The 24,635-nt window shown below is 38.3% G+C and overlaps 2 protein-coding genes and 1 pseudogene across 2 annotated transcripts in view; all 3 read right to left on the reverse strand.

The window, feature by feature from the left end:
* The window catches only part of LOC106001793 (interferon-induced very large GTPase 1-like), a 29,341-nt gene extending 28,131 nt beyond the window's left edge, over positions 1 to 1,210 (reverse strand). Inside the window, exon 1 of the mRNA XM_013036771.1 lies at positions 1,129 to 1,210. The gene's annotated coding sequence lies outside the window, so the exon portion shown is untranslated. The remainder of the gene's footprint in view (positions 1 to 1,128) is intronic.
* Positions 1,211 to 18,422: 17,212 nt separating this feature from the next.
* Positions 18,423 to 19,373, reverse strand: LOC106001792 (olfactory receptor 2AG2-like). Its single transcript, XM_013036770.1, has one exon. It carries the CDS (start codon positions 19,371 to 19,373, stop codon positions 18,423 to 18,425), a length of 951 nt encoding a protein of 316 aa, XP_012892224.1.
* A 3,994-nt stretch (positions 19,374 to 23,367) lies between these two features.
* On the reverse strand, positions 23,368 to 24,631 carry LOC106001791 (annotated as a pseudogene).
* Between the last annotated feature and the right edge of the window lie 4 nt (positions 24,632 to 24,635).

Genomic DNA, 24,635 nt, shown 5'->3' on the forward strand with positions numbered 1-24,635 from the left:
AAGGCTGGTGAGAGGGTGGGTGGTGGGGGAGGGGCACCAAGGCAGGAATGCATTATAGGAAGGGCAACCCCAGGTCCAGCCTGAGTAAGCAAGGGTCGGGGAGGGAAGGAGGAGAAGGCCCAGAACCTTCTGTTCCCACAGTCTGGGTCCATGCCAACCCCCTTGCAGGGCGGGGCCAGGGAGCAGGGATAAGAAAGGGCTGTCTGGAGCAGCCAATGTGTGCAAATTAGCAAGAAGAGGGGTGCTGAGCCATTGCCCTCCTTCCCCCACTGCCTCATTTTCCCCCACCCTCTTTCCCCCACCCCCAAGGCAGCAGAAGCAGGGCTGAAAATGTAGCTGTGGTTCAATGGCAGAACTCTAGACTTTGGAAAGTAGGTAAGCCCAGGGGCAGTGCCTAGGCCCTGAGTTTAAGCCCCAGGATGCTCTCTTTTGCTTTCTCTTTCTCTGTCTCTCTGCCTTTCTTTCTCTCTTTCACACACATGCCCACGAATGCACACACACACACACACTCACCACATGCCCCAGTATAAAACACAGAACAAAGAAGCAATCTTTTTCATAAGACTTGGGTGAAATCTAAGTCTCTTTTAACTTCATCTGACTAGCTAGATGGTCTGAGACGCTAAACATTTCCCATTCTTGCCTCATAAAGTGTTAGCTGAATTATTCTTCCTTTCTACTCTATTACAAAGTATTCATCAACTGCACCAAACATTAAACTTTTTCATATTGCTGACTTCCCAGCCTTATCATCCTGTGAACAGAATTCAAAGAATTTCTCTTCTGTTTCACTTAAGATACTTGTTGATTTGATGTTTGGGTCCCTGTTGCAACACTACTCTGCTAATATCTGACACACTTCTTTTAAATAAAATCTCCCAATATCTTGGTTTGAGTCAATAAAATAAATTATCTAATTTGTTTATTTTCTGTTTAGATTATGTCCTCCTTCTCCCACAGTTTAACTACTTTTTGGAACGGCTTAATTCATGTTTGCAATTTTAGCATTTTATAATCTTTGTGTGTTTCAACTGTTCCCAGAAACCGGTGGTTTCTGTTTCTATTTTGTTTCTTGGTTGTGGCTGTAGTTATTTGCCTACCCCATTTCCCACCTTCTATTTCACCTACTTGTCTCCTGATGGCCGATTGCTCATCTGCAGCTTGTCTGCTCCAGAGAGAAATGTATGATGAACAGATGTCTTCTGACTGCCAGCTGCAGCTCAGATTTAGCTGCTGATGTGGAGAAGGTGCTGGATTTTATCCTCAGAGCAGAGCACCTCCCAAAGGACAGCCTTCTAATTCTCCTCCCCTTTGGAGGTGGTTCTGTAATGCTCCTGTTTGTATCTTCAGTTCCAAACATAACACATTAAATATATGGATATTCAATTAATGTGTGATGATTGAATAAAAAATTAATATATACATATCTGAGCTGTCTTATTCAAGTTAATGTTGTGTTATTAAACAACTTTTTCAGTAAAATATCATGAGCAACAGAGGGCATAAAGGGTCTGAAATAGTGTCTTACTAATAAAGCTTATCTTTTGGCTGTGTTTATGTTCTAGAGAGCAATGTTTTAGTGCCAGCCAGTCAGAGTAGGTTTGAGTCCAAGATCCCCAAGTTACAGAGAAGAGATGAAAATACCTCATCCGAACCTATTTGTTTGTTAAATTTTAACTTGGTTGTTGGAAGAACTTGCAGGCTTTGCAGAGACTGAGTAATTTATTTCTCTGTTAGAAAAGTGAAGACACAGGTAGAGGGTTTTTTATTGGATGTTACCCTTTGGACACGGGAAAGGTGGTCTCACAGGAACAAGATGCTAGGAGTATGACATCTGCCCAGAGAGTACCATAGGTGGCTGCTACCTGCATAGCAAGATAACCCCTGTTCACTGAGGGCCCAACCTCCAGCCTTCCAAACCACGTGCAACCTTCCTAGCCCCCAGAACTGTTGAGATTCATTAAGTTCCATATAGCTACCAAGCAAACTCAGTCACATTAATAATTTTATAAAATTTCCTTCATTAACATTCATTATGTCAGTTTATTTCAGACTAGAAAGATAAATGGGAAAAATATAAATTCAAACTTCTTGAAACTTTTTATATATCCTTAAGGCTTTGGTATGAGAAGAACAATTGAAACAATGAGAAACAAGTAAACTTTGTATGAGCATTTTTTTTTTTGGCATTAGTGCTGTCTTTCCTCATTAACGGTCATGAGGATAAAATGAGATAATGTATGTTTATCTCCTCTATTGTTTGGTCTGAAGTGGATGTTTACATGTGAATTCTATCTTGGTAGGGCACAATTGACTTTGAAGTTCAAGTCTATAAGGATGAAGCATCCAAGATGATCTCTCCAGCTGTGAAACTTTAAAGATTGAATTTGAGCCTCTGAGATCTTAGAATTACTGGAGTTTAGAGAATGATATTCTCTGAATATGATTTTTTATATAGTCAGCAATTTAATGTGAAAGGAGATGGTCTCTGTGGTATTCCTCTTAACTGCATTTAGACACGGCTACTGAAACTGAGCAAAATTGTGTTCTATTCACATGTTGAAATCCCAGTATTTTTCTCAGAAAAGAAGACTTAGGAATAGAAGGTTATCTGGATAGTCTTTCCTTGCAAGATTCTGTTTCTTGGGTAATATAAATCCGAAAGAGACAGTATTTGATATCATTCATTTAGTCATTATTCATATATAGTTGTTTATAAACACATAAAAGTATCTATTACCTCTCCAACCTCTATAGGTATAAATATGTCAGTTTTTCATTTACCCAATGGATATATCTATTATTTTTCCCATGCTCTGTTTTATCAAGTTTGTATATTAACAAATGTGTATACATTGTTTCTTCCTGTTTAATCTTTATTAGTTTATCTTAATGATGCTTGATGGATCTGAAGGACCTTTCTCCTTATCCTTACAAGTTCTTGGACTATTATTGCTATGAGTACATAAATCATAGAGTCTGTGTCTGACACACCTGAGCATTTGTCAAAGTGAGAGCACGTTACCTGAACATGATGGGATCTCAGAAAGTGTATGAGTTAATGAAGGAGGAAAAAACCTGCTTTCACTCTGCAGTCATTTCCTGCATTCAGGCCGATTCCTGTTATTGAATACAGACTTTCAGTTTCATTTCTCAGTAGCACAAAATTCTCAGAAATGCTTATAAAACCAGATTGATAAATATGTCCTGAAGTTATTTTAAACCTTGTTTTTTTCCCTCCAACTTTAATAGTTTAAGCTTTATTTGTGAAAAGCCTGGCATGTTGATACAAATGAATTTTACCTTCCTCGCCCTGGCTTTAACTCAGATCTTGTGTACTTAATACATTTATCTCCAACTCTTTCTTTTCTTTTTTTTTTTCTGCAAGTCTAGGGAGTTGAACTCAAGGCTTAGGTCCTGTCTCTGGGTTTTATTTTATTTTGCTAAAGACTGGTCCTCTACCACTTGAGTAACAGCTCTACTTCTATCTCTGGCTGTTTTTGTACTTCATTGGAGATAAGAGTCTCACAGGCTTTCATGCCCAAATTGCCTTCAAACCGTGATCCTCAGATTTTAGCCTTCTGAGTAGCTAGAATTAAAGGCATGAGTCTCCAGGGCCTGGCTCCAACTCATTTTTTAAGATGTAAAGGCCTAGGGATGAATGTCTTTAAGTCTGAGAGTCAAGTAGGCTCAAGGTTAGTTGAAATGATATATCTTCATGTTAACAGAACATGAAGAATTCTGTGAACCTCATCCAGAATCAACAAGGCTTACCACCAGAGAAATAAAGGAGAGGAAGAAGAAGCAAGTGTGCCACAACCCAGTCAGAATAGCAAGAGTTTCTTAGTCTGTGGGCTCTACTTCCTTTCTTTAAAAGCTAAGCTAGCTGCAACTGACAGGGCTTTACTTGTTAGGGGAGGTAGGAGTTTTTCCTTTTCCTTTGGAGCCTTGAATATTTGCTGGTTCAGCAGCTGCTTGTACCTCTACCTTATTAACTTCAGAAAGCATCAATTTCTGAGCAAATTGTCAGGTGTTCTTTTTTTCATAGCCAGGGTCTACAGATATGAGAATTTTTGTGGATTTGTCCAGTTAAGAGATCACTATTTTCATAAGTGTGGACTCAAGAGACCTTTTCTCCATTTTTAGCTCTCTGATCCAGAATCCTTTCAATCTTTGATTCCCATGTTAATAATTTTAATTTTATTGTGGTTACTGAATGAGATTCATTATGTTTGCTATGCAATATGCTAATCACTAAAACGATATGTGAAAATTTAAGGAGTAGGGATCAAGAGCCAGGAGCTAATACTAAGCACTGAATTAATTGGTAACCGGAAGCCTCTCATCTCACCTTAGGCTGCTGCAGTCAGCCACCTTCTGAACCTTGAAATCACGATTTGCACACAGCTCTGGGGAAAATATCTTACAAACTGATCTTGGCCTGAAAGGAGATCTGATTAACGGAGATTGTATTAGTCTCCTAAAAATGGGCTTTTCTGGTCATGGGTTTTCCTGTAATATTTTCAGGGTATCTGGTCTTATACTGAGGCCTTTGATCCATTTGGAATTGATTCTGGTGTAGGGTGACATATATGGATCTAATTTCAGTTTTACCCAAGTGAACACAAACCAGCCCACACTAACACCAGCAGAAAAAACATGTTCACTGTAGCATTATTTACCATAGCTAAAATATGGAAATCAACTCAGATGCTTCTCAGAGGATGAATGAATCAAGAAAATGTGGTATTTATACACAATAGAATGCTATGTTTCCATCAGAAAGAATGACATTGCCCCATTCATAAGGAAATGGAAAGACCTGGAAAAAAATTATACTCATGAAATAAGAAACATAGGCTACATAGTTCCCCTCATTTATAAAAACTAGAATATGTCTAATAATCTACCAGTTAATCCAGTGGATTAACTTAACAGTACTTAAACAGTACTCTAAAGTATTTGAATACTGAGAACAAAAGAGGATATTCTTAGGAGAGGATCACAATGGCTCAGTTGTGACATGCTATGCATAAGACCATATAAAATGATGCTTATGGAAATGAACTTCAAGAAATGGAAAGAAGAGGGTTTTTTTGTTGTACCATTTAAAGTTTTGTTCTTTCTTTTATCTCTTTTGGTTTATTCCTTGTTGTCAATATTCTTGATTTCTTTTCCCTTTGTCGTGTATATTAGTATATCTGATTTGGAGAAGGTAAGAGGAATCACAGAAACAGTGGGAAAAAGGATGAACCAATTCAACAGTGATACTCATTAGACACTATGTTGGAAAAGAGCTTTGTGACTTGAAGAGATGAAGGGAGTGGGAGGAAATGAGAGAGGGGGTAACACTGTTCAAGAAGAAATATACTCATTTTCTTACTTACGCAACTGTAACCCCTCTGTACATCACTTACGATACAATTTAAATTAAAAATATAATCACCCATAAATACCTTATGTCCTTTATTATTTGATAGGTGCAATTACTTGAAGGCATTCTTGCCATCAAATCTATAACCCTCCTTCAGTGGTTACTTAAAAAAATAGCCAACAAGATGCAAGAAGCTTTGTGAGTTTGTTTCTTCTTATCAGGTTATTTAATGTGATTGCTTCAAAACAGGTAGAAAAACAAGTATTTATTAATGACTTAGCCAAAAGAAGACAATTGACAAATGTTTACATCAACCACATTTTACTTGTCTCAGAAGAAAAATGAAAGATAAAAATACAAGCAAGGAAGAATTGATGGAATGAAAACAATTTATTGTTCATCTGCCAATGAGAAAAACAGAGATTTGTTAGCTTTGAAATTTTGCATAATACTTGTGACCTTTCAAAGTATTTTTTATTTACTATCTCTTTGTATTTTGCTAGCAGGTATGTTTATTTTTATTCATATTATTGTCATTATCCAAACTATTATTTTGGTGTTATGGTATGCTAAGGTCAATGTCAGAAAATTCTAGGCAATCACTGGTATACTTTGGGGCAAGTACCTTTATCTTGGGATACTCTTTTGTTTAGTGTTTTTGCTTTACATGTTATAATTGTTCAATAATCAAATATCTGATATTTGGCAATGAATAAAGAAAAAACGGTATGTTTAGCTTACAGAAAAGAAAATATCTGATAGATTCTCAGTCATCTCAAGCAACAATCCAGTTATGTTGACATGTATGTGAGATTCTAGCTGAGTATGAGGCTCAATTTAGGAGGACTATGGCTTGAGATGATTTCTGCATGCAAACTCCAAACCCAACTTGAAAAATAATAAAGTAAAAAAGAATGAACATGGGGCAAGAGCCTTTTACTAGAAAGTGTGATGCCAAAATCCCAGTATCACAAACACACCACACCACACACCCACACACACACACACACACACACACACACACACACACACACTGTACTAGATCAAATCCATTCCCAGAATCCTCCATAAACATATATATACCACATGATTTTACAAGAAGATTCACCTGTTAACTTTCCATCCAACATGAGGCTAAGGCCACATTTGCCTACTAGAAATTGCAGTCCAGAATTATTGTTATTTTGATACCTTAGAAGATATAGAAAACTCCATTATATTATTCTCTCAGCTTCTTTAATAATCTTACTTAATGGGCCATGTATATGTTTTTATTTCCTTTCAGCTGTTTCTACTGCACAAGTCATTTTGTTGAGATAAGAACCTCCAAGAGAATAGTGGATGGTAATGCAAAGCAGAGAGCAAAGAAAGGGGGACCTCCTGGGGACTACATGAGAAGGAAGCACACAGAACTGGATTATGTCTGAGAAGGGCTCTGAGTGCTGCATCAGCTGTCGTGGGATTCACTGAAAGGAAAGTACCCGTGACAACTGTGTTCAGACAGCAAAGCTGACAAGTGTCACAAGTCTCCAGGCACATCCTATCTTCCCCTACAGGGAGGAAGAGGACAGAAGTTCCCTGATACATGGTCTTCTAGTAAGTGTTGTCTTTTGATTAGTGGTGTTGTAACTGGTTCCAAGTGATGGCTTGTGAAGTTTTGCTGTGGATGTAGAGACCTTCCACTTTGGGTTCTTGACTTTGACTGCAGAATAAAGGTTTTTGGATGAGTCACAATGGCAAGAAAAATTGGGTCAGCAAGCAAGCAGAAATGCAGAGACACAGTGTAACAGAGTGTAAGTGCTTCAGGGAAGACACACTGAGCTCATTGACATCAAGGGTGTATATATTAATAATTAATTCATTATAATAAATTATAATGTATTAATCTTGACCTTAGGAAAAATCTTTAGATCCATCTTAAAATCCCAGACAATCTAATTATAAAATTATAAGTTGTAGCTTATTAAAATTGTGTTATGCTCATACCTTCTGCTACTTATCTTAATTTCTCCTGTTGCTATTTTGAAAGACACATTTCAGACAATTCTTACCCCTCAAATCCTTATCCAAAGAAAACAATTTTATGTTTCCTCAATTTCTTTTCCAAAGTTCCAAAGACTGCCTGCCTGCTTACTTGATTTTTTTCTCTCCTTCCTTCCATCCTTCCTTCCTTCTATGCTTCTTCCTTCCTTCCTTCCTTCCTCCCTTCCTTCCTTCCTTCCTTCCTTCTTTCCTTCCTTTCTTTCTTTCTTGCACAAAGGAGCTGCCATTCAACAAAGCAATTTATGAATACAATGCATCTTCATTAATATCACCCCTTTCAACATTCCCACCCATCCCTCCCAACCCCTCTCCTAATTTTCCTTAATTTTGTTGATTTTATATTGAAATCTGGACTCCATTCTGGCTGCATCTTCTTCTCTTCATTTGTCTACCTCTCTTCACTTGACCCTAACTCATCCATTTGAAGTACCCATTTCTTGGTGTTTATTTCGTTGAACTTTGCCTTTCTAAAGAATTACACTTAGAAGAATAAGAGAAGGTAGAGAAACAGGTTCCTCAGGCAATGCCTCTTTGTATGACAAAGCAGACAAGTCAGTCATCTTTTTGCAAATCACTATTTTCACACTTGTCATACTACTTCTCAACAATAGGCAGACATTACTATTCCATATTTTCCTGCCTCCTATCTTATAGTGGGGCCATAGATATTTTCTAATGAGCAGGATTTTATTTTAGCAGTTGTTTGGCTTAAGCTTGTGGCCTGGGTGGTGTCTCTGAGTCTCTTTGTGCTCAAGGCTAGCACTCTACCACTTAAGCCACATTGTCACTTCCAGATTTTGAGTGATTAATTGGAGATAAGAGTCTCAAGGGGAGTGTTCTGCCCTTGCTGGCTTTGAACTGCAATCCTCAGATCTCAACCACCTGAGTAGCCAGTATTACAGGGGTGAGCTACTGGTGCCCCAAATGAGCAAGAATTTTAAAATCAGTCAGATTATAAGTTTGAGGCTGGGACCCAATTTCCAGGTGAAGCTGATAAAAATTTCTCATTCCAGATATTTCTTTGCCATATTTGACTTCAGTATTGAGAGAAACTGAAGAATCTCAGACTTTTTCAGGCTCTAATAAAATGTCTGTTATAATACGCACACATACCTGTAGACAGATCTATCTACCTATCTATCTATCTATTATTTATCTTAGGTATATAGATACATCCACACATATATGTATGTATGGGCATATATACTTGTTATATTTATATATATACATAGGTATGTGTTTATATGTGTATATATACATACAAACATATAAACACATTATAAGCAACAGATAAAGTTAGAGCCTCTGTCTATCTGATACTTCTTCTTAACTAGAAAAGCCTTTTCATGGGAAAAAGAGATTGGAAGTCTGACACTTGGCTCAGACAGAGATTACCTTGGGTGGCTGCTACCTGGGAAACTTTCTCTGTAAAACAAGGAAGCTTTTGTTCACTGTGTATCCCCTCTATCAACCTTCCAGAGCCTGTGCTTTCTTCATTTCCTCTGGAAGAGTAAGGCCTTGCCCTTTGTTTAGCTGTCTGTATAGTTTATCCATACTGCTCCTCTTTGAGTCTCAAAGCTTGTTTATTGTATTCATGCTTTTGCAGGTTCATAAACTTGTTTTCCTTCTTCTTAGTGTGTAGCTTGGAAGTTCATTTCATAGACTAAAATGATCAAAACTTTGAAGGAAATTAGTAAATTTAAAACTCCCCTACCATATGTGCATTTAAATATGGGATGGGAGAAAGGCAAATGAGCCATAAAAAGCAGCTAAGGTAGACAAAATTGTATGTGTCAGTAGCGTTACTTACATTAATCTCAGTCATAGAGATAAACTGAGAGGATGTAGTTTAATCACTTGGAATGAATGGATTAATGTCCATGTGGAAGTACATTTTTTGCACCTTAGCACAGAATTGACTTTAATGATGAAGTCTGTCTGAAAAAGAGACATAAAGGAGGGTCTTTCCAGCTGTAATGTTGAATTTCTGAATTGTTTTCTATGACTGGGGCATTGTCTTATATTTGTTTGGGCTCAGAGAATAGTAGCTCTCAAATGTGGCTCATTTATTAGTTTATTTTTGTGGATCTTGGGGTTTGAACTCAGGGACTGTTCCTGAGATCCTTTGCTAATGCTTTACCATTTGAGCCACAGCTCCACTTAAGACTTTTTGCTGTGTAATTGGCAATAAGAGTCTCACAGACTTTTCTGCCTGTGCTGACTTTGAATGGTGATCCTCAGATACTTGATGGACAAACTTCTTTTTTTTAAAGCTATTTGATGTAAAGAGAAAATATTTCCTTGGAATTTCCTTTACTCTTAAACCAGGTTAAAAGAGTGAAGAAAAAAACTTTCCATCCACATTCTAAAATCCTATTCTCTGAAAAATGAGCTCAGATATCCTGTAGGCTCATTCAGATTCCAGACAGACACTGGCCAATACCATTTGTGGCCCTGGTAATAAGTCCTGAAAACTGTGAACTTGCCCCACCTTCTCTATCCCTGTAGCATAGACATTTATAACTGTGCACACTGTGAAACGAGTACTTCTCTTAATCCCAGCATTAACCCCCATACTACATTTTTTCTCCATGTTATAAGCAAGTACATTTGTATTCCTGTTATCCTACTTAATCTCTGTCAGTTTGTTCTAGTGAACAGTAGCACGATATGATGGGAGTTTCTTTTTGGTAATCATGTGCTGAGCCTTGTATAGTGCTTGTGGGTTCTTTGCTTCTACACTGTAAATCCACAAATAATAGAGTCTGTGCCTGACACCTATGAAATTTTGTTCCAATCAGAGGCATTGCCTATGCATGGTGAGATGTCAGTAGACATATACATTTACTAACTGAATAAAGTTCCTTTTCCACCATGAAGCAGGCGCCTGTACCTCAGGTCCACCCCTTAAACTGAACACAGACTTTTAGTTTTATTTCCTAGTCTCACTCCCAATTCTCGGAAATGCTTGCTTTTTTTTTTCCATTGAGAATGTGGGTAGGTACTTGGCAAGCTGTATTTTCAGACATTCATGTTTATCTTATTTCCTGTCAGCTTCTTAACTTAAGTTCCAGATCCTAACTCATGTGTGCTGCTCTCTCTGCCTCTCAGGGAAGCACTAACTGTAATTGGCAGGGCTTTGCCTCTGTTCCTTAACCTGAATCCCTATTGAAGAACTCTAGGGAAGAGGACAAAATGACTGAATTGAGATGCCGAGTCCTCACCTCTTCCTTCACCCAGAAGAACCAAAGTAGCAGATACACGGATGGATTTTGAGGAGAGTGTAGATGAACACAGGGAAACAACAAGAATGAGAATGGAACCTTGACTATTTTAGAGATCTAGTGGGTACTGGTGGCTGATGCCTGTTATCCTACATACTCAGGAGACTGTCTGAGAGTTGTATTTTAAGGCTAGCTCAGGCAGATAAACTGGTGAGAGGCCAATTAATCAGGAAAATGCCAAAAATGGAAGTGTGGCTCAAATGGTAGAGTGCCAGAAGTGAGTGAAAACACTTAGTGAGAGGGTGAGACTGAGTTCAGCACTTAGTGTCAGCACAAAATACAACACAAACATCAGTATTTTCAAAAGACGATTTCTTTGTATGTGAATAAGCTGGATGAAGCAGTAGAGGAGACAGTAACATAATAGGGGTAACATAAAAAGATGTTTTTGTGCTGAAAGTAGGTTGGTGGTACTAGGAACAGAGGATAAGAGAGAGATTTGGAATATGAGTTGGAAGCACCAGCTGAGAAAACCAGGCGGACACACAAAAACAGCAAAATGAGTTTATTGCCACAGGGGGATAGAAAGTAGCAGCCTGTTTTTGTATAAGGGGGTATGTATTGGGTCAGGGACTAGAATTGGGGAATTTTTCTTGGCGGTAGGGAGTATATGAGTCATGAGCTAAGATTTATGATTGCCTCTGTACTTGAATCACACACATCATTAATGCCCTACCTTTAGTCAGAGCTTGGATTTTTTAGATTGCGTTTTTAGTGCTTACACACAAAAGAACTTCTCTTTCTAATGATCTGGGGATTTCCCTTAGATTCTCCCTCTTTTTTTGAACTCAGTTTTTCTAGGGCTGTTCCTGATTTCTGAGAAGATTTATATCAGGAGTAGAAGAGAGTAGAAGAAATAGCTTTCTGGGCTTTGTTGTCTCTTTCATTCAGGCAATTGAAACTCTGTAGAGTTACAGCTGGCCAGAGCAGGACCTTATTAGGAAAGCTGTTTGGAGTTGCAGCTGCCTGTTCCAAACATCCCTGTGTCAGTTACTTTAAGGAAAAAGTCATCCTTTATTAAGATTCTGGAGCTGGAGACGAAGCTTCTCCTGAGATGGAGGAGAACATGCTAACATGATTAAAATCTCAGAACTGTTTCAATTGGCCAGTGTGAGCCAGGCAGAGTGGCACATGTCTGTAATCCCAGTTACTCAGGACTCAGAAGCAGGAGGATAACAGTTTGAGGCCTTAGGCAAAGTTAACATGAAAACCTATTTGAAAACAAAACTAAGAGCAAATGGACTGGAGTTGTGGCTGAAGCAATAGAGTGCTTGTTCAGCAAGTGTGATGACTTCAATTCAATGGTATTTACCCATTTATGTACAATAAGGAATATCTACTTATTAAAAGTCTAGAAACTAAAAGTTATCTTGTTCAATATACTATCTTGATTTTATATAAATTATGAATCTACTTTTGGCAAAAGAAAGAAATTAGACAATACTAGCTTCATTCTCTGAGTATAGAAAATGAGTCTTAGTGGAATTAAAATGATTTATGCAACATAAACTGTTTATGAATTCAGAGAACTCAAATGCATACCACTCTCTGTCTTAAGAGCTGACATATCATTTTTTTTCCTATGAGGTATGTTAGGAAATTGTCACCAAAGATCAGTAGGAAGATTCATAGGTAAACTGGAATTTTGAAAACAAAACCCTCAGAAGTTTCTATAGCTTTAGGAGCCATCAACAACTAGTTGATGACTGAATTCAGCATAGATAAGGCCATGCAGAGAGAATGTGTGAGGTCTAAAAGTGATGGAGATCATGAACAAAAGAAAGAAGGTGGTAGAGCAAAAAGAGAGGAGATGCTATCAGAAGGAAGACAAGCGTAAGAGAAGGTGAGAAAGGATGTGATGATGAAAAGGTTTCTCACCTCCATTACAGTTGCCTATAGATAGCTAATATCAAGAATAAAAAAAGCAAAATCATCATATTTACTCATTAAAAACTCACTTGGAATTGTATAAACAGGCTTATTGAAAAGCTTAAAGTGAAGGGTGAAGAAGCTAAACATTTCTTTTATTTACTTAAAAATTCCTTTTCATCTATTTCTTTGCTAGAGGGAGGAGCAAATGGCACCGAAAATAAGAAGACAAAAGTCATAACTTCTTGTTTTAAGAGGAGTGGTAACAGATTGTGTCCTTTGAATTTAGTTCTCTTTTTTCTTTCAGAAATTTCAATTTTTCCATTCTGCTTCTTCAGCCTCCTGTCCTTCCCTTCCTCTTAAACTTACCATGTCTTTTCAAGACCATCTGTCTCTTGAATCACACACATCATTAATGCCCTCCCTTTAGTCAGAGTTTGGATTTTTTAGATTGCATTTTTAGTGCTTGCACACAAAAGAACTTCTCTTTCTGATGAGCTGGGGATTTCCCCTAGATTCTCCCTCTTTTTTTGAACTCAGTTTTTCTAGGGCTGTTCCTGATTTCTGAGAGGATTTATATGAGGAGTAGAAGAGAGTAGAAGAAATAGCTTTCTGGGCTTTGTTGTCTCTTTCATCCAGGCAATTGAAAGTTTCCTCATGTTCTGCATTTAAATTATAACAAATAGCTGCGCTCTGTGCAGTTTGTTGTTATGAGAAGACAAGTGGCAAGATTTCAATTTACAAGGTCATCACTGAATTTAGCGTTATTGTGCTTAATGGATATGAAGCCTGATGTCTTTCATCAGTTTTGAAAATTCTCAATGATTCCCTCTTCAAATATGTCTTGTATCTTGTTTTGTCTATTTCTCCCTCTGGGGCTTCATGAATACTTTTGCTCTTCTTAAAAGATTCATTCCTCATTTTGTTTTCATTGCATCCTTTATTTTTGATATTTCCTCTGTGTCTATATTGTTTGCTAATCCTCTCTTTCTTTGAATCTAATAGTTTGGTTTTTATTTTAAAGTGGAGCAGGATTTTTCAGACCCCACACTGAAATTCCAGGGCTTCTACATGTTAGATCTGGCCACTTGTCCTATTTGTTGAGTCAAGCACAGTGAAAGGACAGGTATTATATGGCTGTAGGGGAATACAGAACTTTAGTGTAGCTTGAGCCATGTTTGTCAGTGTAGACCTGTGCCTTACATGAAACTGGAGAGCTGGCAGCTCATGCCTGCAATCCTAGCTACTCAGGAGGCTGAAATCTGAGGATTGGGGTTTGAACCCTCAAAAAAAAAAGCTGAAATTGGAGCTATGGTTCAAGTGGTAAAAAGGCCAAGACCAGTACTCAGGCTCAAGCCTCAGGACTGGCACACACACACACACACACACACACACACACACACACACACACTCACACTCATAATGTGTCCCAAGTCCCAGGTTTGTTGAGGAGTAATGAGAGATAGCCAGAAAGTGGTCCAGAGATGGTCCATTGTCTTAGAATTGGGCAGGGCTACCTTTGTTATAATATTAAGGCTGGTCCTTCCTGGAATCCTAGATGGCTACAAGATGACACAAGAGAAAATGGCTCAGGATAAAGGATATAGATAAAAATGGGAGGAGTCTGAGGTATCTGTCTTTTATCCTGCTACTACTTACGTAGTAGCCCAACAAAGCAGCTTTTAAGCACATCTGACATAGATATCTTTAATGTACAAATTTCATCATCTTAATTTTCAGAAAACATTTTTTCTTTTCAGAAGTCTGTATTGATGTGATGGAATTTTCTCACCTGCTGTCTAATATTTTTTTATTGTGAAAATACCATACAGAAGAGTTACAATTACATGGGCAAGATAATGAGTACATTTTTTATCAAGCATTGTTGCCTCCTCCTTTATTTCCCCTTCCTATCCCTTCCCATTTCCCCCCACCCTCCCACTGTCCCCCCCCCACCAAAGTTGTAAAGTTCGTTTTTTGACATAACAACTTGTACATCTCATTGTTGTAATAGGTCCACCTGTAGCACTATTTAAACAAATTGTTTTTTCCCTTCCCCTCCATAAATTATACCAACATCAAATACAGTGAAAGCACGAGTTATACCATGGGGGACAAAGAAATCATCATATAAATATGTTAGAAACAATCGCAAGAAAGAAAAAAAAACATTTGAATACTTATCTTGGGGTTCATTTAACCTAACATCAACTTATGTGACCTTTTTTCTGCTTGTCTCTGACATATACTAGTTATTGCAAATAAGGGAAGCCATGGGACCTATGTTTCTTTGGGCCTGGCTTACTTCACTTAATATAATTTTTTCCAAGTTTTTCCATTTCCTAACAAATGCCATTGTGTATATATACCACATTTTCTTGATCCATTCATCTACTGAGGAGCATCTGGGTTGGTTCCATATCTTAGCTATGGTAAATAATGCTGCAATAAACATTGTTGTGCTGGTAGCTTTAGTGTGGTCTTGTTTGTGTACATTTGGGTAAATGCCCAAAAGTGGGATTGCTGGGTCATAGGGGAGTTCTATGTGAAGTCTTTTGAGGAACCTCCATACTGCTTTCCAAAGTGGTTGAACAAGTTTACATTCCCACCAACAATGAAGTAAGGTTCCTTTCTGTCCACATCCCCTCCAGCATCTGTTGTTGTTAGAGTTCTTGATTTTTGCCATTCTAACTGGAGTGAGGTGATATCTCAATGTTGTTTTGATTTGTATTTCTTTTATGGCTAGGGAGGTTGAGCATTTCTTCATGTGTCTATTGGCCATCCTTCTTTCCTCTTCAGAGAACTTTCTCTTTAAGTCTTTAGCCCACTTATTTGTTGGGCAGTTGTTTCTTTGAGAGTTTGTTGTTGGGGGACCTGCTGTCTAATATTATAGATAATGCCTGATAATATTAGATTTCCTGTTTGTTCTGTTATTTATTGTTATCTCTGCATTTCCATCTCCATTTCATTTTGTCACATAGCTCATGTTCTTTTTCTCTCCCTTTCTCTTCTCTTGCCTAATTACTCTTATTCTTAATTTATTTTATTCTTTGTAACTTCTTTTTGTTCAATGCAGAGTACTGTGTATGGACTATTAGAAAGCAGGTCTGAGATAATTTATTTGTCTTTTCCCAATAAAGAATTTATTTTGATATTGGAAGAGTTAAGTGAAGAACAGTTTTTGTTAAACAAAGTATAATTCACGTTGATTTAGACAGTTTACATATTTTCAACTCATTTCTGATTCAAATGTATAGGTCCTCAGATATCCCTACTATGTCCTGGGGTATTTATCAGTATCACTTTTATTTGATTTTCAACATATCAATCTTAATTTTAACCAAATAGAATTAAAGAGCCATCAGATTGTTCCTTTTTTGCCAGAAACTAATGCACACTGAGGACATGCAGTGTGTAAACCTTTTCGTAGCCATAAGACTGTAGCTATAACCTGTTTAGTTAGCTGAAACGTGGCCAGAGGACACCCAGCTGACACCCAGCTGGTATTGAAAATAAGGTCTCCATCCTAGAAATAAAAATAGTTATAAGAACATAGCAAGATTTCTAGGCCACGATCCCAACTTCAGGTTTCCAGATGCCAGAGTCCAAAACTAATCCCAAACAATGGTCAGACAAGTTGGTGTTAGGCAAAATGAACCCCAAGATAAGGACTCAAATGGTTTTTCTTTCTTGCTATTGTTTCTAACATATTTATAAGATGATTTCTTTGTTGCTTTGTATGTCCCTCCCCCACAGTATAACCCAGTTTCATTGTATTTGATGTTGGTATAATTTGTGGAGGGGAAGGGAAAAAACCAGTTGTTTAAATAGGGATACAGGTGGTCCCATTGCAACAATGAGATGTACAAGATGTTATGTCCAAAAACGAACTTTACAACCTTGGGGGGAGGGATGGGAAGGGATGGAAGGAGAAACAAAGGAGGAGGCTACAATTCTTGATAAGAAATGTACTCATTATCTTGCCCATGTAATTGTAACACCTCTGTACAGTATTTTCACAATAAAATACTTATTAATAAAAAATAAAGAGATGAATGGTGGCAAAGGGAAGAGATAGGAGATTCACTGTGTGGCGTGCTCACAGAATGAGGAATTCACCCTTAGGGTACTGAGCTGAGATTTAGGTCTGAACACTGTGCGCCAGTCCTATCTCTAACATCATTTCAATCTTATTTTATTAGAGAATCCTTCCAGCTCTCATGGATACTGCCTTTCAGAGAACAAGCAGAAAATCATGATCGATGGGAACACCAATGCCCTTTATGATTTTTTTCCTGTTCCATTTTTTACAGAGATTGGAATCATTTGGCTTGAAATTTTAGAATATTCTTGAGTCCCTTAAATGCATAAAAAAGACAATCCTCTTTTTCCTATTCCTCCCTTTGAAGTTCCAAGTGGTTTGGATGTTTAAGTTACTAGTTCATTACCTACAGATGAGTAGAAGCTCTACCTGTGAGTAGAAAACAACGTATGCCTTTATGTCCAACATGAAAAATATTATTCTTGGCATCTGGAATCCTTTACTTCATACTCTTTGAAAAAATGAGCATACCATGTAGTTTGCAGGAGGCTGATTTCTTCCTCCCCTCTCAGGCCCTTCTCACTGTTGCCTTCTGAGGATTTTGTTATTGTTGTTTTGTTACTTTTGTTTTGGTAGTACTGGCTTTTAAACTCAGTGGTGCAAATTTCTGAGACATTGCACTTGCTCTATTACTTGAATTATGCCCTAACCCCATTTGTTCATGCTAATTGTTTTTAAGAAAGGGTCTTGTAAACATTCCTGCCAACCTGGCCTGAATCTGTGATATTCCTGGTAGCTTGGATTACAAGCATTAGCAATTGGCACTTGGTTGCCATTATAGTTTTCTTTAGTTTTATTCTGATCATGACTTTATGGCTTAAGTATTGTGAAGAGTCACAAATGTATCTAATTGTACATGAGAATTTCCATACATATACTATATAGTGTGTGTGTAGTGTATATATATTATATACATGAATTTCCTTGTTGAAATATGAGGATTATTATATTTAATTACTAAGAAATTAAGAACTATAGGATTTTTGATGTATTTTTCTGTGAATAATCAGTTTTTAATCACTAAAAAGATAATAAACTTGGGCCTTGTCTACACACTTCACTAAAATATCACTCTTACTTGTTCTTACATTTCATTTCAGGAGTCAATCTTTCTGAGACTTGAACATAATGCCAGTCCTCGGACACCTAAACTGTGTGGATTAGTTTTTTAATTTGTTGGTCATGGGGCTTGAACTCTGAGCCTGGGCACTGTCCCTCAGCTCTTCAGCTCAAGGCAAGCGCTCTACCACTTGAGTCACAGGGCCACTATCAGTTTTCTGAGTGGTTTATTGGAGATAAGAGTCTCACAGCCTTTCCTGCCCAGACTGGCTTTGAACTGCAATCCTCAGAACTCAGCCTCCTGACTAGTTAAGATTACAGGTGTGATATATGTGTATATATATATATATATATATGTATATATATATACACACACACACACACATATATATAAACACACACACACACACACACACACACACATATTGTAGCATGAACAAGACACTGCCAAGACACCAGGGAAGGAGGATGATGATCACTCAATGAAAAAAAAATACTAGTTCTTTGAAACTCAGTTCCTTTATAGTATTAATTCTGAAGAATAAACATAACATATGAGTTTGAAACAGGTTGATTCCTCTCAGGAGTTTTGTTGTCTTTTGAGTGCTTTGTTGTTGTTGTATCATATTAAAGAATGGCTACCATAGCATGTGATTAAAAAGAATAGTGAGAAGCAAGCCAAGAATCCTCCCTAAATAGTGGATTGTGCTGACAGCATATATTTCTCCACAACCCTCCTCAAGGCCCCCTTGACCTCCTTATTTCTCAAACTGTAGATGAGGGGGTTCAGGGCTGGAGTGACAATTGTGTAGAACACAGAGATGATGTTGTCTTGTCTGGGATTATGGAAGGAACTGGGCAGGACATACATGAACGTGGCAGCCCCGTAAAACATCCCAACCACAGTCAGGTGGGAGGAGCAGGTGACAAGGGCTTTCTTCCTCCCCTCATTGGAAGGCATGCAGAGCACAGTGAAGAGAATGAGTGTATAGGAAGTAACAATGGCAGAAAGGGGGAGCAAGAGGAAAGTCACCCCTGTCACATACACCAAGAGTTCATAGGTGGAGGTGTCTGCACAGGCCAACTTCAGCAGAGGGGGGATCTCACAGAGCAGGTGCCTGATTTCCAAGGACATGCAGAAGGGAAAATGCATGGTGTAGATGGTATGTCCTAGTGCACTCAGTGATGCCAAGACCCATGATGTGGTCACCATGAGCCTGCAGATCCTTGGCCTCATGAAGATCATATACTTGAAAGGATGACAAATGGCCACATACCTGTCATAGGCCATAAAGGCTAGAAGCAGGTCCTCTGCTCCACCAAGTGTCAGTGCCAGGAACATCTGAAGGGCACAGCCTCCAAAGGAGATGGTGTTATCTCCAAGGAGAAAATCCATGATGGTCTTGGGTGTGACAACTGTTGTGAAAAGGAGATCAATGAGAGAGAGCTGCCTAAGCAGGAGGTACACGGGCACGTGGAGCCTCACGTCCATTGTGATGAGCAGGAGCAGCAGCCCGTTGCTGGTCAGGGCCAGTATGTACAGCACTGTGATTGTGGCACAGAGCAGTTCAGGAAACCCACTGTCATTCAGAATGCCCACCAAGATGAAGCTACTTCCCAAGGTAGAGTTCCAGAGCTCCATTCTGTGTGAGTACTTAATTACTTAAAAATAGGAAGTTTATAGTGGAAGTCTTGGGAAGGGGGTTTGGTTGGTTGGTAGATGCTCCCAGTATACATGAGGTTGCCAAGAAGAATCTAAGAATCCTCAGAAATACCATTTTCTTCTCTATATTTCTTCTCTGCTTTCTGAATTTCTGAATGTTCTTAATGAGTTATTTTAACCCACCAGCTATATGTGTGATAGACCTGGTCAGAATTGGTAACCATTAATAATTTCCTTTCTACAAATCAGCAAGTCATATGTATAAGGAAAATATCATAGAGTAAAAAGCTAACTGGTTTTATGTTTAAAATCTATTTGGGATTACAAGTCATTTTTCAAGTTTTTCATGAAATATCCTTTGACATTTCTTCTTTGAAAGGATGTCTGACTTTACTTTCTCATCTCAAGGTTATTGTTAGCTTCCTTTTCAGAACAATCTCTAGGTGTTGGACCACTTTATCTCAGTAGTCTTCTGATAAGCTCCTCTCCTTCATGGACATCATGCTAATCTGCTGGAGGGAAAATCATTCTGGGATGAATTGGATAGATGGGGGAGATAAATTTTTTAGAAGTGAATTCCACAAAAGGTATTTGCCTACTTGAAATGAACACTAAAATACTTAGGATGGGTAAGAAATAGAAATAAGAAATAGATGGGATTGGTGGATGCATGCAAGTTGTTTTACAGCATGTAATACAAGCAGTAGACTACAAAAATGGGAGATTATAGAAAAGCCCCGAAGTAACATCATTATCTAGCATTGATCACAATACTTGAATAGGAATAATAGTTTCATTTCCTTTATCATAGAAACAGGGGGGAGGATGAGAGCCATTGTGCTGACCTCAAATGTAATGACAGTCTTTAGGAAGGTTAGAGGCATAAAGGTCACTCAATATGTGTTGTGTGTGTGTGTATGTATATGCATGTTTGTGTGTGTAAATATCTCTGTGTTGCAATACTGCTCCACCTGCTCTTTATGCATGCAGGCCATTCAGTCACATGGAATAGTTAAGAGGCATTATGGAATAGATCAAGATTATTTGCAACCAAATTCCTTAACAAAATTTCCTTTGTTTAACTATATCTGTTGTATTTGTGACCAGTTTACATAATTTTTGGGAACTTTTAGTGGTAGGATCATTAAATTGTTACATGAAAAGGCTCCTTTATTCATCTCCTGTCATCTACTCAGTCAAAATCTACTAAGAACCTACACTGTATTAGATACATTTGAAACATTCCCTACACAACTGCATCATCCAATACAGAGGATTTATTTATGCAGACAATCATGACATAATTGAGATTTTTCAGGAAGTGTCAGATAAGCTACTAGCTGAGTAATGAGAACTGGTTAAGTCATAGTTTTTCAGTATACTAAGAAAAGCAGAGAATAGCACTATGAAGGTCAGGAAAAAGAAATATATAACTTAAGTTTGCCCTGCCTCTATGTATGATGCCCTGTATTATGATCAAGGAGCAAGCCATAAAAATACTGTCTTAAAGTACTGTCTCATAATTAGTTGAGTTTTGAGACCTTTATCTTACTTCATGAAATAAGCATTTTAAGTCTAACCTTAGAAACATCAACTGGAAGATTTTTTTATTGAAAACCAAAAAACAAGTTCCAGACTACTTGTTGGCCGTGTTTCTGATTAGCATAAGACTTGAAGTACTCTAGCATTTATCAAATCAGAGAGGAATGGATAGAGAAATAAAGATATATGGTTTCACTGTGACATCTATCTATCTATCTATCTATCTATCTATCTATCTATCTATCTATCTATCTATCTATCTATGATCACTCCCCTCATGTCTCTCTCATCCCCTGTTCTTATCTTAAATCAATTTCAAAAGGTTTCATTGTTGTACTTTCACAAATGTGTTAGCAATACATGCTAATAAAAGTCTTTAAAAGGAAAGGCATTAATTATCTGGGCATGTTTTGGGCCAAGATTTGGACAAGATTTCAAAGAGGAGAAAAGAGGTGGTCTCAGGAGAAGTCCAAATCCTGCCTACCTACCATGTTACTCTATGTCTCTGAACTATGTAGTTGTCTCTGGCACCTACATATTATGAAGAAATAGAGACAGATCCTCTACAGAGAAAAGTCAAACCTTTCCAGATGACAGTTGGTGTCCTGGGATTCATTTGGTACATGAAGAGGTTCAGGGTGCTGAGGAAAGAGGAGGTGCTTCTTCGGAGAGGGTGTCAGGATGAAATGTGCATGGTAATCCCTCGAATCACAGATCAAAGGCTGACTACCATAGCCAGTCCTCTAAGGAAAGGATGGATGCTAGTAATCACTTGAAAATCCGTCAGAATGCCTGGAATCCTGGAAGGAAATCCTTCAGAATCCAATCTCTTGGTGAGAAAATCATTCACAATAAGTCTTGAATCCATGATTCATACTTTCATATACTCTCCCAGCTGGAGTCCATGGTAAGAGATGAGCAGGGTAGGGACTTGGGGAAAGAAGAATGGGCAGAGTGGCTCAAAGGAGACCCACTATTGCTTATCTGCACCGTCCCCAGGGCAGCGGGAGCCAGCACTTGTCCTTAGGGACTTAGCACAGTTTAATCTTCTCAAACAAAATGACCTACACTACTTTTTAAAAAGCATGCTCCTGGAAACTGGATTTTAATGAATCCTTTTGGGGTTTTCTTCTAGCCTGCCATTTCTGCAAGCATCACTCACTAAATGAGGCCTGAGTCTTGAGAACCTGTGCCCGACATGATCAGGCTGTCAAAAGCCCTAACTAAAAAGAAAATTGGTCTCAACATCTGGCCCACTGGCAAGTGGCCCTACCAACCTCTGTGTAAGTTTTAAAGGGACTCATGTCTGTGTTGGAGCTGCCACTCCCCTCATACCTCTCTCTGGGCTGTTACCTACTAGAGGAGTCAACTGTACTTTTTGTAACTTCAGGTCTTCCTTCACCTATCACACTGATGGAATGGACGCTTTGATGCTTTTCAGTTCTTTCTCACATCTACCCTGTGTCAAATATGTGCACACGTGTGCCTGTGCCTCTGTATCTGTGACCAGAAGATGGAGCTGGTCAGAGCCCAGAATGGTGACACAGCTCCAGTCACTGTCCCAGCTCAGCATTTCTCCTCTGTAGCCAGATTTAGAAGCCTGAAAGGATTCTGAACATTTGTACCATAAACATATGATAGATGTGTGTCAGGTGGTAGAGCTCTAGCCTTGAGCAAAAATTCAATTCAAAATGGCAGGATCTGAATTCAAGCCCCAGTACCAGCATAAAAAAAAAGGCAGAATGAAATAAGTAGACAGAGATAGAAATATAGAGACAAAAAATAAGAAGTGATAAATATTGGTGGATGAACATATTTAATCTAATTTAAATAGCTTATATTATACGTATGTGGTAATACCATTTTCATATAATTATATACTATGAGGTATCTGTTTAAATAAAATGTACTTTTTACAAATGAATAAAAATCACAGGACTAGATACAAGCAGAAACCTAATGTGTTTTCCTTCCACTTCCCAAATTAGATAAATCTATATATAAGATGCAAGGTACCCAAATCAAATACAGTGACAACAGGGATATACTATAGGAGGAAGAATATACAAAGTAAACCCCAAAATCACATAATACATTACAAAAACAACAACAAAGAGAAACTTCTTGTGTCCATATCTTGGGGTTCATTTCACTTGGCATATTATATGGTCATATGTACATAGCTTTTGAGCTATTCTGTTCATCTGATGATATTATCCTACACATATATGAATTATTGTAAGTAAGGGAAACCATGGGACCTATATTTCTTTTTTTCTATGATTTAATATTTTTAGAAAGACAGAAAATATAAAATTATCAAAAACTTAAAGGTTCATTTGGGAGCTGGGGGCAGGGGTGGGAGAGGTTCAAAACTTTTTTCCTATAATTGATTTAAGGTAAAATTAAAAATAATATCAAAACATAGCAGCTATAACTGTCCAATAAAAAGCCCACCTACAAAAAGGCAGGATAAAATCTGATTGAGAAAACATACACATCATGACTTTGGTAACAAATTTCAAATGATTTCACTTCCCACAGTCCAAAATGAAGATCATCTTGTATACTTAGATTCTACTTCTTCAAGAATCCATTCAATGCCAGTCAAAAAACCAGTAAGAGTTTCCGCCTCTATATCCTGGACCATCCATGGGTGGTTCAGAAGATTAAGATGCAGCTCATGGGCCAAATAAAAACAGGGCACTCTTTTCACATCTGATTGTGAAATACAAGATAAAACTAGCATTGGTCTCTCTGAAGACCCGAAAGCTGGATCTGTCATTGCCATGATTCGAGAAAATTCATCTTCCCATTCATGCCTTGTTTGTGCTTCAGCATTTGCAACATAAATGAATCCATCGACAACTTCACACACCTTCTGAATTTGTGGGATTACATTTCCTTGTTGGTCATTCCCTTCCCTCTGTAGGCTGAACATCTTGTTCACTACACTTGTATGTTCTTCCCTTGCTCTGTCTTTTCCTTTCTTGTGGTGGAATATAGTATCAGGATGTTGAATTTATGTTGGTTACTTGGCTGAAAACTGACTCCTGATCCAATACCATCAATCTGACTTTGAGGCGAGCCAACAGTTGGAGAGAGTTCCTCTGAAGACATAAAACTCAACACCAAAGATGTATTCAGTTCTTCTAAACCTGGTCCAAACATAGCAAATCGAGGTTCATTCTGAATGATCAATGAGTGTAAAAAAGAGGTGACAGCTCCATACATAGGACAGCTGGATTTGGAGGCTCTTCTTGTATACGGGCAGCACATTTTATAAACTGCCATGTGATCAAAAAGTGTACCATCAGCAACCTCAGATATGGGCTTTTTAAGATTTCTAGATCTGGAAGAGACTTCCAGTCCACAGAGGACCAAGAAGGAAGATCCCGCAACAGAAAATATCTCCACAGAATTGGATCTCCTACAATTTCATTCCAATAATGACTTGTCCTCCCCAACTGACATAGATCATGGGGTGAAAGAAATGACCAAATATACAGCTGCACATCAATCGGCAGCCGCGCCAGGGTACTGGTCTCCTCGCCCGCCGCCGCCTCCCGCGCCGCCACCCGCGCCGCCCGCTTCTTGCCCACCGACTGCCAGAAGGTCCTCCAGCCGCTGAGGATCGCCGCCTCCAGGCGGCCCCAGTCGCTGGGGGACGGCGAGGAGCCAGCGCCGCGGCCCGGCTCG

The sequence above is a fragment of the Dipodomys ordii genome, unplaced genomic scaffold, assembly GCF_000151885.1.
Source record: "Dipodomys ordii isolate 6190 unplaced genomic scaffold, Dord_2.0 Scaffold418, whole genome shotgun sequence".
In the NCBI taxonomy this organism is placed as follows: domain Eukaryota; kingdom Metazoa; phylum Chordata; class Mammalia; order Rodentia; family Heteromyidae; genus Dipodomys; species Dipodomys ordii.